Below are 15,021 nucleotides of genomic sequence, written 5' to 3'. Positions count from 1 at the left end.
ATCTATTCATCACTGATCACTCGTCGCGAACACCGAGCGAAGGCAGGCCTGGCCACATCGCACCATGATCGCCGATCACTGCTGAGGTCATTTACGGGTCAAATCCATCTTTCTGACCAATAGGAAATTTCGTATGTTTAAAGAGGTCTTAAATGTAGAAAAGGATCTGTTTTATAGGCTAGTGTACATTTATGACTGTAAGCATTGTTTCTTGGGAATAAATGTAAAATTACCAATGCTGCGGCTTGTGGACAGCATTTATAAAAAAAAATAATGAATAATGAAAAATGAAAAAATGCCTCATGTGTTTTCAAAATTTTTCGGACGCAAACCTACAACTTTCATTCTCGTGGCCTTACTATCTATAAATAGGTATGTTAACTACTCTATAGACGACACGTTATAGTGATCGATTCTATAATAGGAGGTCCGTTGGTAGATTGAGTAGGCTACTACCTATTGTCTTTGTTAGGCCTAGGGCTAGGCCGGCTACCATTTACCAGCACCAGACCGCCTAGGCTAGAGCGCTCCCTGGGCCTGCTGAGAGCTGAGTGTAGATGAGCAGGCCTGCTGCTGTCAGTCAGTGTCAGTAATTTTGTAGACCTCCTAGGGCCTAGCCTAATAAGGCCCTAGCTGTAGAATCCATAATAAGGTCGAATCTAACACCACATATTAAAAATACAAAATATATAATATTTATCATATAATTTATAATTATGGCCAACACTAACATGAAGTTTCATATACCTGTTCAGTTCTTTCTTTCTTCCCCGATGACTTTTCAGAAAATCAGAAATGTGTTTGTTTTAATTTATTTTTCCAGTACATTTGTTCTGTGCCATTTATGAATGGAATGACTAATTCAAAATATTTTTCAAATGATTTGTATTCCCAGAAGCTAAATATCTATTTAAGACATTTTTGTTATTTTGAATTGTTTATTTTCTAAAATTTCGTATTTATACTTGTATTTGTAGCAGAATATTAATAATTATTAAAAATCTCAAACCTAATACTACAGAAATACAAAAATGAGTTCGCCCATCATTCCAATCTGTAGTATCTAGTTAGGTCGTAAATGAATCAAAGAAATCTTTTGATTCGTCAACCTTTTTCACGAACCAATGAAATTTCCTGTTAAAAACAGTACAGATGGCGTGCTCCATATACAAAAGTTGGCACGATGAGGATTGTTTGTTTTGTTTTTTCTTCGTCGATGGTGCTGCCTCATGATGGATTGAGTGAAGTTTACTTTGATCGCTTTTAAACAGTTGTTTGTTACTGGTTTACAATAATAACATATTTGCAATCATGAAACTTGTAAGTAACGTAAAATACAGGCCCTAGTATTAGCCATCTGGTAGCCTGATCCCAAGGACCAAGGTGGAAAAAGAGAGGAGGTGGCATAACATAACCGGAATCAATAGCCATAGGCTAATAATAGCAATAGGCAAGCTGTGTCAGCCCGCCGAGTCCAGGACTGTGGGGTGGTGGTATAGATAGAGGGAGTACTGTAGGCCTAGCAAAGGCTGGGCCCACCTGGGTGGGTGAATGGGTTGTTGGGGTGGGGCAGGGTACTATGCTGAAAAATACAGACAGGGGTTTGTTTGTGAGCTGTTAGGCACTGACAGCTGGATATTCCTGTCCTGAAAAACAGGAAAGAAGGAGGGGGTGGCTATTCTATGTATGAAGCAAGCAAGGAAGGTCAGATACATACAGGGTGTTGGGCCCAGGGTTGTTGATTTATTGCATAGTTACCAACCTGAAGGGTTTGAAATGCGTGACTACACCAGTTGTTGGAGGGGTGGGGGTGGGGGGACAGGGCCACCATTGTTTTGTAAAGGATTATCAAAATGTCAGACTTTTTTGTGCAGCTGACCATGCAATCAACTACTGTACAAATAACTTTTATTTGCACGGCTGGCTTCATGAACAATTCCAATTTGGTTATTATCATCAGCCAGTCATGCAAACTTAACGAAGTGGTCAATGATGACATCCTAGCTAGCCAATTGTAATCCGTAAATAAAAGTGTATATTATACAAAACCATTGGAACCCTACTTTTACTACTATCAAAGAGGTAAATCAACAAAAACAATGTCAATCAAGAAATCTGTACTTTTATGAAACCCATTGGCTTGAGATTAATGGGTCACTGATAAACAAGAAGTTTTTCAGTTGGTCAGGGCATGAGTCATCAATAGATAACTAGGCATTGATTAGAAACTTAATTGTATATGCATTTTATTGATCTGAATTCATAATGAAATATAATTTAAATTTTATCATTGCAGTATTGCCTTTCTGACAAGCCAAATTCACCTTGTTTGGTGTTAACATTCAAGGGAACAACATTAATGTTAGACTGTAGTCTGGATCTCCAGTCACTACAGCACTTCATTCCTCTGACATTAGTCCCAAGGTAAAGCACAGGTGCCTTCTGTATCTCATGTCCTAGAATAAGCTAATTTGTAGTTTGAAGTGCGCATGCACATAGCAAGTTCAATCGACATACTGTAGGCAAACATAACACACAGATCCTGATGCACACAACATAGGTTTATGACCTCAATTGACTTTGGATAGGGTCATGCACAGTTCAGTCTACGAATTGGCTTATTCAAGCTATTATTTTTAAGCCGTGGACATTCTTCAGACAATTTTGGTGGGGTTGGCTTAACCCTAACCTGAACCTTCTGTCAGCGAGTCGATTCGCTGAGCGGTTAAGACAGGGGAACCATGACTTACAGCCATAATATCAGAACTGGTTCGAACGGCACGCTCGCCTATGGTTCCGCTGGTGGAACAAGGACTCTAAACCGTAGGCCCAGTGTGCACAATTGGCTCGTGTGCACTTTAAAGAACCCAGCACATCATTTGAGAAGAGTAGAGGGTTACCCCTGTGTACTGGTCCATCTCTAGTCCGCAGTCCGGCCGCAGAAGGAGCGCTCACGACGCGCCCCATGTCAGGTACCCGTCCAACCTGCGAATCCTTCTACCACACTTCATATTATGAAGTGTGGTAGAAGGATTCGCAGGCTAGATCACACACACTAGCTACGTAGTGATTCGATAAGAAGAACAACCTTCTGTCTATTGTAATGTACTATGGCATTGGCATCAGTGGCGGCTCTAGGATATATTTTTTGAGGGGCTAAGCTGTCCAACAGGGGGACTTGAGATTGTATGCCTAAACTGGGGGAAGGGGTTGAGAGAGGGCTTCCCCCTTCCAAATGAATTTTTTTTTTAAGAATAAGCAACCTCCGGCACTATCCGACTGTGACAGACGTATTGGCTTGGTGTGTGCCTATTTATATGTTTTTTATGGTCTGACTGCCCGAGGAGCTCTGTCCGACGGGGGGAATTAAGCCCCCGTGTCCCCCTGCTGGTGCCGCCACTGATTGGCATGTTGCAACAATACCCATTGTTGCAGTACACTTTTCAGTTACTGGATGACTTTAAAAAGTTCAGTTAACAGAAATTAATTGTTAAATTTCATTTTTTATTACTTTTCTTGATTAGCACACGGCTGGCAAAGCTACCAAAATGGAAGTCCAATGGAGACAAGGATAAATGTAATGTGAGTGAATTTTATGTAATGTAATCTTTATCAATTCCTATCCACACTATTATATTACTTGAGACAAATATCTTTGTTATATGGGAGTTATGATGCCATATAACACAGGTGGGCAAAGTGCGGGCCGCGGGCCACATGCGGCCCGCCAGTAATTTTTTTGAGGCCTGCGAAAATGAATTACAAACCCTATGTGTGCGGCCCGCCAACAATCTTTCGCTAGAAAATACCTTGTTTTTTGCAGCCTGGCACCAACTATCTGTAAAAAGTAATGTTAAAACTGAGAATAATGTGTCCATAAAACAGTGTATGAAGGTTTTGGAAATGCACTATTAAACATCAAAGTTTGGGTGCTACCATTGGAGTTGAATCAAAATTCATTTTGGCCCTCAGACCAATTTTAATGTCCACCCCTGCCATATAATATCCATATGTGACAAATCATTTTTAAGAGAGTGATTCTAATTCATGAAAATGAGTCTAGTGTAGGCCTATATTAAAATTATTCATATTTCTTGCATGTGTTTATAATGCTGATGATCATGTTAGAATTTGTAGGTTTCGTTTATTTTTTTGTAGATTGATATTTATTGGAATGCAAATTATACCCCGATGAGTACATCCAACAAAAAGATCAAAATTACCAGAAGGGATAAACAAAAAAAATTGAATATAAATTCTGCCAAAGATCTTTTGAAAATTCACTGATTCCGTAAGAAAAACAACATTTCTAAGAACAATAATGTTTCAGTATTTCAATATGGCAACATTTGTGGTAAAAATTCTAATTTTAAATTCTATTTCATATAATTAATCAATGAACATAAATATAATCTTTAGACAATCTACAAAACATGTTAAAATATAGTTAAACTTTGTCTCTCTTAAAACAGGAGTTGAAGGAATGTGGGGGGAGAGTTCTTGTTGATAGTTCACCAGAAGTTTGCCTACCAGAGGTCTGTATCATTATTTTTATTGTTTTTATACATGTTTCAAAGGCTTTTAGTTTTGTATTGCTTTTACTGTTTAATTTTAAAAAAGCACTGTTACTGTATATCGCTATATGGTTGTAGGACACTTAATAGGGAACTTGTATGTAACTATTTAATCAATCGATTAATCAATTCTTCCATTTATACAGTATGACCAATGGTATGACTTGATTCCCACAGTCATTGCTTGTAGTGCCGTATCTAAACAGCTTTGAATGACATTTTAACCATTAACAAATCATTTTACTTTACTAGCAATATATGCCTTTTTAGTATAACACCCAATAATGACATTTTTTCCTCTATCCAGATTGATATGTTTGATATGTCCAGTATTGACGCTATTCTTATCTCAAACTATCACTGTATGTTGGCTCTTCCATTTATAACAGAGGTGAGTCATTTATATGATGAATATTTATGTAAAGTTGCTATTTTATTTTATTCTAATATACATTATCTGTGTATGTTATAATTATTATCTGGTGTTGATCTTCAGTATACTGGATTCAAAGGAACAGTTTATGCAACAGAACCAACAGTTCAATTTGGAAAGTAAGTAACTTTCATCATATTTTGCAGATAACAAACATAACATATTTTTTTTTTATTCTAGCATTTCTGAAATCAATATTACGAACTACTACTATAAACTGCTACAACTGTTTTTATAGCCTGTGTTTCATTTATTACACAGTCATGCCTGTTTAGTCATTGATCTATTTTCCTACTTTACTTTAATAATAGAAAGGGTGGCAGCACCGAGAATTCCTCAATGGAAGTCCAGTGTCCCCAATAGGGGTCAGCCCCATTTATTCTTGGAAATGGCACTCATAGGCTGTAGAAATACCTTTTCAAAGCAGTGTTCCCTGCTGAAATGATTGGCTTCTTGCCCTATGGGGCACTGAGTATTCACCGATTGGGGTTCCAAATTTCCAGACAGGGATCCTGTGCCCTACTTTTGATGCCACTGCTCCAGCATTTTGTTTCTTTCACTGAAAACAGTATGGACTTCAAAGAGATCTCTTTATTCCCTAACTGTATGTGTGATATTTATTTGTTCACTTTGGCATCATAAAGATTGTACATGGATGAGATTGTTGAGTTTATGGAAAGAGTTGGCAAGAGGATTGTTGCTAGCCAGTGGAAGCAGCCAGATATTTTGAAAACACTACCAGCACCACTGAAATCTGCCCTCAACATTCCATCATGGAGGAACTGTTATACACAGCAAGATGTAAACAATGCACTGTCAAAAGTCAAGTTAGTAACATTTGCAGAAAGAACAGTAAGTTGAAACAGGTCTATTTTTAATTCATCATCAAATATAGTTATCTAGTATATTCCATATATAGTAGTGACAAAGTTTGTTAGACTTAGCTTTCATATGTATTTTAGCAATGATTTTTTTTTAATTACTTTTATAAATTTGGTTTTATAGAATTTATTTGGTGCTCTGACTGTCGTGCCCTTGAGTTCAGGTTACTGCCTTGGTGGTTGCAACTGGATGATTCAATCTGATTATGAAAAGGTATTTTCCAAATTTCGTCTTATATCTGACATTTCCTAGTGCTTGATGGTCATGGTAATGATGTGGTGATAAGAAATTGGTTAAAACCAGTGATAAACAATTTCAGTGGTGGATTCAAGGTGGGGGTTGCCCCTTCCCTCCCCCCACCCCCCAAAGTTTTTCAAAATTATTTTTTTTAAATGCAGAAAAAATTAAAATTATAACCAAAATTTTACTCTGAGAGTGGAATTTCCGGCCATCTAGCGGTACCATAATATAAATTTTTTTCCTCAGCCTCAACCATGGTGGGGCTGAGGTGGGTGGGCCCTCTACCTGTGAAAGTCTCTCTTCTATGCCCCATCTCATGCCAATGACTTTGTGTGTGCTAATTTATTGAGATGTTGGTGGCCCTGACTCGATTACTTTGACTTGCTCTTCCTGTGATATAAAGGTCATAATGCACCATTTGTTGGAGGATGTGTTTAAGTCATTGGTCCTGTGTAAACTATGGCCTATGTACCTGCTGAAGAACATGATACACATCTTGGAAAATGGCAGAGGATTGGTTCTCGGTGCCAAATTTACCACCAGATGTAGCGCTGTAGGCTGCCGCAAGTTTCCAGGGAGCCAGCACAAATTTTCTAGTTGCTTTTAAATAGAACCAAATGAGTTTAACTTTTTATGGATGTGATGATGATAACTCAAATACATTGTTAGATTTCCTACACCATTTTCACTATTTTGAAATAAAAATTCCTGAGAACCTGGCAACTACCACTGAGGGACATCCATAGTCTCTATATAGTTACCAGTGTTTATCTGTGCTCTGTGATTTGTGCGCAACCTCCTTTATATTGAGTTAGCCTAGGCCTAGGCTAGTCTTAGAAGACAAAATGCAAAACGAAAAAAAAACATAGGGGCACATAAAAGCTGCAGTATTCAAAAGAAGATATGTGTCTGGAAAAACAAAATTGTGCTGGATGTCCCACAGTGAAAAGTTACGAGATGTTGGTGGCGCTGTTTCAAAATAGACCCGATAAAATGGTGTAATAAGTGGAATACACCTATACATAATCATGAATATCAGAATTGCTACTAATTTTTACTGCTTACAAAATTCCTGTGAAGCATATTGTCATGTTCCCAAAGTTAACGTTGTAGAAATTTTCTTTTTTGCAGGTGTCATATGTTGCTGGGTCATCCTTCCTCACAACTCATTCTGCCCCTATTAATCAACAACCAATGAAAGACAGTGATGTGATGATCATTACAGGGGTGACTCAGACACCTGCACATAACCCAGATAGCATGCTGGGAGAGTTCTGCAGCAACCTAGGCAAGTATTTTAACCAAGATACAATACACTCAGGTTTGGGAATATCTCAGTAATAGGTTAGACTGGAATTTAGCCATGATACAATTAAATTGCATTTGCAAAGAAAGCAAATACATTAGATGGCTTGTAAGTTACACATGACTGCTGCAGTTTAGCATAAAACGAAAGCTACGGTGGATCCAGAAATTAGAGGGAGACCATGGAGGGACTTCATATGTAGGGGTCAAAACCACTTCATTATACTCTCCAAACACATCCAACATTTTTTTTTTTTTTTCTGATTGTAGCTGTAACGATCAAGAATGGAGGAAATGTGCTGGTGCCATGTTACCCATCTGGTGTGCTGTTCGATCTCTTTGAGTGTCTTTGGGGTTATATGGATAGTATGGGGTTATCCCAGATTCCTATTTACTTCATCTCACCAGTTGCTGACTGTTCTCTAGCATACTCACAGATATTTTCCGAATGGTAAGAGGAGAACAAATGATCTCTTTTACAATTATTACATTTCGCCTTCCAATTCGAGACCACCTTTAGGACCTGAAAATCTAGGGTGGTCTCGGGGTTGTTCCCCAATTAGAGAGCTAGCTTTGTGTTAAAAGGTTGAAGATTGTTATTTGGGTCTTTGAAAAAGTGGACTTGAATTAGAGGGTCTCGAATTGGAGGGAGCACTGTATTGTTATTGTTCTTCAACAAATTTATGTCAGCTATTGTTATTATTGATGTAAATACTGTTATTATTTGTTGATATTCGCAATTTCCAAATTTTAATCTTAGATTGGCATTTCCGGCTGCCATAATTAAAAATTGTCCTCAGCCCCAACCAAGGTAATCCATTTCCATTTCTGAAGGTCACTCCCTGGCGCCCCCCCCCCCCTCCATTTCCTGAACATATCATATTGCATCTTCAACATTTATTAAAACCTCAAAGTATCAAGAAAGTCTGAGCGCGATGGGGCTCCACCCCTCAAAAGGGCTATGTCCTTAGCGCCCCACCCCATTTTGGTCCACTTTCCACAAATTTGCACCCACCCAATAAAAATCCTGCGTACGGGCCTGTACATTGCACTTTGGTCATTACATACAGGTACTGTAGTAAATAATCAGTACTCACACTTATCTTTGCATCATCTTTTATCTCTGAAGTATTTTTGTTTCTTCAAGGCTTTGTAGCGCCAAGCATTCTAAAGTCTACCTACCAGAGCCTCCATTTCCACACGCAGACCTCATTAAGAACAATAGGCTTAAACATTATGCATCCATTCATGGTAAGTAAATGATGAATATTTTTACGGATGGACGGATTGATTTATTTGGTTTAAACACCAATGATAATGCACAAAAGTCTGAAGAAGACTTATTTCCAGTGGAGGCCTTCTGGTGGTGATTTGACAGTACACACTTTTTCTTAAGAGTGTACTGCATTCTTTAATGTGCACCTGTACCATAATGCACGCAGTACCAACGTCTTCTGAAAGACGGTGTGTTATCGTAACTTGCCTTCAGCCCTCCAGTTGAAATACAAGGAGAGCAGAGACGGAAATAGAACTGGAGACCAAGGTCTTCACAGTTCAGCACACACAGTGGCTACCAGCAGTTTAGCCAATTGAGAAAGCTGCTGCTCTCTCTACTTGAGAGCTAATATGTAATTATGATTGTTGATGATGACAATCCTCTGCAAGATTGAAGGTGTTGATTAGTGAATGTCAAAAATAATGATGGTGATGTTGAAGAAAATTTGATGATGATGATGGTGTTGATGAAGAGGGATATATTAGGGTAATGTTAATTGATTGATAATAACATCAATAATAATTTTTAAAAATAAGTATGATGTTAACAATAATAAAACTGATTTAGATAAAAGATATTGGCAACATACAATAGTGATGATGAGAAATCTGGTCTGGTAAAAGATAATTGTGGTGAATGACAGTTTGAATCATTTTGCTTTTGTAATTTCAGGTGAATTTAGCAACCAGTTCAAGACACCATGTGTTGTATTCACTGGCCATCCGTCCTTGAGGTTTGGAGATGCTGTGCACTTCATGGAAATGTGGGGGAGATCCAGTGTTAACACTGTCATATTTACAGGTGAGGTTTTCTTATGTCAAAAATTCAATTTATCAATTTCATTCAATAGTTTATTCATGAGGAGAAAAATAAGGAAAACCATTATTTCAAGCTAAATTTGAAATTAACTTAATTTTATTTTGTTTTCATAATTTATTTTAATCACTATGTTTTTCTTCTTCAGAGCCAGACTTCCCATATTTGGATGCCTTAGCACCATATCAGCCTCTGTCCATGAAGGCATGCTACTGTCCAATTGATCCAGCAATGGGCTTTTCCCAGGCAAACAAAATGATAAAAGAACTGAAGGTAATTTAAAATTACTCAAAGGTTGCTACTAATTTTTGTTAAATAAAATAAGATATGTTTTTTTTAATTAATTAAATTTTGAATAAAAATTATCTTTCTTTACTTTTCACAGCCTGGTCATGTGATAATACCAGCAAAATATGCCCAACCTCCGCCATCATTACCACACAAAACGGACCTCCAGATAGATTCTGTAAGTTACATAATGTAAGAAAATCCAGAACTTGAAATAAATGTTTTGCTGTAGTGCTGTAGTGTACACCTGTGTTGGTTAATGTCTATACACCTGAACCTAGCCAGTGTACAAATATTTTCCTACTACAGGAAACACATGTTTGTATGTAAATTTCAGCTGTATCATGATTAATAAGATTATTTTTTAACAAATTTGTTAGGACCCATCTCCTTCGACATTCACACGAGGTGAGGTACTTGATGTACCAGTGAAAAGGCACTTTGAGAAGATTGAAATATCACAGGAGGTAAGTGTTGCCAAGATGTTTAATATTAATATTATTACATGTACTATGCTTATCTATGTATTTTAAATATAGAGCATTAAAATAGAAACATTTACATAGTATCTTAGTTATCTATTGTTTCATTTAGATAGCTGAAGATCTTGCTCCTACTGAGGTAAGACCAGGTGTTCTGTTGTCAGCCATCACAGGTGTGCTTGTAGTAAAGGATAACCAATATGTATTACAGGTGAGTAAAACAAAATAGAAATTATATATATGTAATATTTCTTAGTACAAAATATGTGCACTTCTTTTATTCCAATCCTTTCTTTTTTTCTGTTTCAATCATACCTATATACATCATCATCAACTTTTTAATCTTTCCTTTTTATTATTGAAAAATAATTAATATTTTTTCCTTTGTTGCTGACATTGTTAGTACTTTTAGCTTGATGTATGTGTTGAATATAATATTTTAAATATATATTTGTTTTGTAATTACTGGATGGGAGAGGTTCTCTGATATAATATTTTAATTAAGTTTACTTAGAGATCAAGCCCTCCCATCCAGCTGTCATGATTGCCAATAGAGAATAAGAATATTTACAACAATTTTTCTTTAAACTGTGATTGCTACATAATATGGTGATTTGACCTTGGGCTTACACCAGGAGGCAAGCCCATTATACTTAAATCTCATTCAATCTCATCTCAACTTAAATGTTCCTCTGGAAAAATGGCATACTATAGTGACTTGTAGCATTTTTAGCCCTCAGGTTTGACTGCAGCTGTATGAAAATACACAAAACAACAGTGATCCATTGTTTAGTTTTTATAGTAAAACAAATTATAACTGTTTTCCTTTAGAATTTACCAGTATTAAACACTCCTGTAGACCTACAGGGGTCAAGAAAAAGACGGCGAGAAGAAGAAGTACAGAGAAAACCAAAACATTATATTTATGGAAGTGTCAATGTTGAGGAATTTGTTCAGAGTTTAGATAAGGTATGAGACAAGCGTTCAGTCATTATTATAACAGTTTATAAGCGGAAATTGTGTAGAGACAGAACACATTTTTTTATTGTTTTTCAGACATAAAACAGTATTTTATCAGACACTGTCTAATAGTATAGGCTTGTTGCAGAGATATATTATTTAATCTAAGAAATTTTGGGTTTTTCCATGTAGAAAGTAGTGCTCTATTTCATTTGACCTTAACTTATAGCAGTTAACCAAATACAGTTCTGCTATGTAGTCATGCTTTTTTGCTTCCTTGACTGTCCTGGTTTGCTAGACTCTCATATATACAGGGTCGTAGCCACAATAATTGAAGTGGTCAGGTGGTGGACGAGGCGAACACTGAGGTTGGAGGCCGCAAAGGGGCCCTTCTCGGGGTTCAGAGGCCCAGGGCCCCTGGCAAAATTCTCTATTTTTCCATTGTGCACGCAAATTTTAACGATTTTCCGTAGTAGTGATCTAATACATAGTTTAACAATATTTTTTTTGATAAAAATATGTTTTAAACTAACATCAGGGCTATGATGAAGCAAAACAATAAAAAAACTTTGAATTTAAAACAGGCAGGTTTATTCAAGAGAAAGCTTGTTACTCACATCATAGTTTTTAGTTTAGTATTTTGCCTTTTGGCATTGACAAAAATCTAAGATTAAGCCTATGAACAAAAAATAATATTGCTATGGTACCCTTTCATTTAATACATGCAGGCACGGATCCAGACCTTTGCACTGTTTGTCATGGCGAAGGTCAGGGTGAGAGATAAAATGATATTTTAAAAAATATAAAGTTATTGCAGTGCCTGGTTGTCTGGCAAATTTCAAATTCTTCTGTCAGAAATGCCACCTAAATCCAAAGACAAAAATATAGAAAAAATGCAATACATTTTTGCATTGTCTGACTATAATTTAAAAGGGACAATTAAATCGTCTGCACGATGTACTTTTGAGTTTTATTTTTTTTTTCATTATTCTGCTTCATTTAAGAATAAATTATTTTATGACCAAGTTTTCCAAGTTATTAGGTTAAAGTTCTCACTTTCGTGCTTGCATAAAATGTAATTTCCTAAAATTTGGATATCTAAGATTGACAGTCAATCAAAATGCTTTGTACTATATATGCTAATTTAACGAGGGGATTTCCTTATGATTTAAGGAAATTTAAATATATATTGTATGTATTATATTTATATGTAAGTTTAAAAGTTAAAAGAGAGGACTTCCTTATGTTGTGGTCATATTACACTGTAATATTATTAAGGACCATTCAGCAAACAACATAAAACATTTATGAGGTTAAACTTTCCACTTCGGTGCATGAATATAACATAATCTTTGGGATATATGAGATTTGCATGACATTTAAGAATGTACTTAATATTAAATCTTAAAAGTTTTACATTTTAAAATTAGTAATCTAATGTGGGGATTGGTTATACTGTAAAGTCTTTGTAACCCCTGTAACTCTAAAACTGCGATCCCACAGGCAGTAAATATTTCTTTTTGATTTAGTGTGTAGATGTTTTTTACATGTTTTTATTTTATTTTATTCTTTTTATTTTGTATGATTCATTTGTCAACGGTTGTTGACTGGATACAGTTTTGTTGTTGGATGTTGGGTGTATTGTTTTCAGTTTATTACAGGAAATTTCATTTCTCCATTGTTTTTCTGATTGTTATTACCATATATTTTGATCAATTTTTAGTATGTGGGTATCAAGTTAGGTGATGATACGACAATGATGATCTGTGTTCTAGAAAGTGAATAGTGCTTTTGTGCATAGTCTTCCTTAGTATTAGTTCAGGTGGTAACATTGGTTGGTGCTGCTCTATGTGGTCGACATCGCTGTATCTAACAATGTGTAATGGTTCACTGTTTTTTTATATACTGTATTCACATTGTTATATTCAGCCATGAAATTTCCCCGTAGTGAGATGAATAAAGTCTCCTTATATCCTTGTGGTTAAACTGTGTCTAATAACTAATATATCTGTATACAGTAATGATAATGCTGAATGTACCTTCCTCTTTTTTTCCCAAAGGCTGGTATTTCAGATGTCAAGGTTGAAGAGTCACCAAGAGGTCATATAATACATTTGGTAAGCTATGTGAAGTCATTAGTACCCCATTATTATACTATACCTTTGTACATTTAAAAGTATACTGTTAAATCCTATTCACTGTTGAATTAAGTTATTTTTTCTTTTAATCAAAAATTAAAACAAGAATACATTTTTGACGTGGGACATTGTTAATAATGTTCATATATTATAAGATATGATATAAAAAATAAATCGTTTTATTTGTTTTAATAATAACTAAAACAATAACATCAATATTAATAATCTTTATAGGCTTTACAGTATTTATCTTTATGTGTATGATTGTCTATTTATAACGACTTGATTTTAAAAATATTTTAATCTGTTTTTAGCAATCGGAAGATACACTAATTCAGTTGGAAGAAAGTTCTACACACATTGTGAGTGAGGGCAATGAAGCGCTCAGGAGGAAGTTAAGGGACGTTCTAATAAAATCACTTCCAAGCTTCTAGGCGACCTTAGCAGTGAGAGTAAATAACAGCTTGAAAGCAAAGATGTTGCTAAAGTTCGTACATGTTTTTAAGTTTCTTTGTATTATCATTAAAAAAAAAAATCATTTATCTACTGTATTTTCTGATATTTTAATAATGTAGGCCTACTTTATTGTAAAGAAATGTCAGGGGATATAAAAAAATAAACTAGAGGGTAGGCCTAGACCTACTATTTATCGCGAACTGTCAAATTTCGCCATCCGAGTAAACACACAGTGTGTGCCAGGACCAGGCAGGCTAGCCTTTATTTTCATTATAATTTGCTTACCAATTTGTGTTTCCTATACGCATTTGCTGTTCAGTTAATTCATCTAGACCTATTGTTTCTTCGTCAGTACTATCATCTTCGCTAGATGTAGCATAAGGCTCGTACATGTACGGTTGTATGTCGGCCATTGTACTCTGTAGTTTTTGAAAACTGTGTATGTTTTGGCTATGTCGTGTATCAGCTGGTTGTACAAGGATGACGTCACTTGCCAAGAATGCCAAATATGGGAAAAAATTGTGGGCGGGGCGTAGCTAATATACAAATTCACGATTTATTAATATTTGCGGTAAAGGTAAAAAAATAAAAACACCCAGACTCGATTCTATACATATTTCTTTATTCATTTTAACATACATGGAAGCATATATCTTAGAAACTCTTTAAAAGAGGGGTGGATGTGACATGTGTCATTTATCTGATTTTACTCTTTTCCACTCTCTACTTTATCGAAGGTTATTTTGTCTCCAACCCTGTTGAAGAATGTGGCAGTTACCACATAAATTATCGTCCCAAGACAATGTAGATTGGTGTGGGTCCAGTCTGTAATTGATAATGTGTTTATTTTATAAGTCTCCTAGATTTTGTGTCTATCTTACCCTATGATTAATGTACCTGTTATAGTGATTAGGTGGAAATTCTTTGTTTTAAAATTATGTATGATAAGTTGAGTGGTCAAGTGGCGATTCGATTCGCAGTCAGAAACTTGAGTTGAGAGGATCGAATAAATACCTCAGTTACCAGTTGAGTGAATTGTCAAATTCAGATTTAGATAGATCAAGTTGTGAGAGTACATTGTCACAAGCATTAGGTCTAACATAATTAACATGACATTTCAATGGCATTGTATGTCAAAGTTAAACTTATTATTATTTACATTAGTATTTAC

At 35.8% G+C, this 15,021-nt stretch overlaps 2 protein-coding genes across 3 annotated transcripts in view; one reads left to right on the top strand and one right to left on the bottom strand.

The window, feature by feature from the left end:
• Positions 1-838, bottom strand: part of LOC117106862 (26S proteasome non-ATPase regulatory subunit 14) — a 6,513-nt gene extending 5,675 nt beyond the window's left edge. Inside the window, exon 1 of one of the 2 annotated variants that reach the window (XM_033248349.1) lies at positions 748-838. The gene's annotated coding sequence lies outside the window, so the exon portion shown is untranslated. Of the gene's footprint in view, positions 1-731 lie in introns of both variants that reach the window. The other variant, XM_033248350.1, reaches the window with a different exon arrangement.
• A 345-nt stretch (positions 839-1,183) lies between these two features.
• LOC117106881 (integrator complex subunit 9-like) lies at positions 1,184-14,417 on the top strand. The gene is made up of 19 exons (XM_033248386.1): positions 1,184-1,320; positions 2,297-2,424; positions 3,525-3,582; positions 4,473-4,535; positions 4,882-4,965; positions 5,071-5,126; positions 5,652-5,859; positions 6,013-6,102; positions 7,261-7,417; positions 7,705-7,885; positions 8,582-8,685; positions 9,383-9,511; positions 9,675-9,799; positions 9,912-9,992; positions 10,195-10,281; positions 10,409-10,507; positions 11,128-11,265; positions 13,317-13,373; positions 13,709-14,417. Exons 1-19 carry the CDS (start codon positions 1,312-1,314, stop codon positions 13,826-13,828), a joined length of 1,974 nt encoding a protein of 657 aa, XP_033104277.1. The 5' UTR covers positions 1,184-1,311; the 3' UTR covers positions 13,829-14,417.
• Positions 14,418-15,021: the final 604 nt, after the last annotated feature.

Source organism: Anneissia japonica, unplaced genomic scaffold, assembly GCF_011630105.1.
Source record: "Anneissia japonica isolate Jap-2015-1 unplaced genomic scaffold, ASM1163010v1 scaffold1165_len1893470_cov193, whole genome shotgun sequence".
In the NCBI taxonomy this organism is placed as follows: Eukaryota; Metazoa; Echinodermata; class Crinoidea; order Comatulida; family Comatulidae; genus Anneissia; species Anneissia japonica.
The sequence above is the reverse complement of the archived record's forward strand: the minus strand, read 5'-3'. Positions and strand labels throughout refer to the sequence as shown.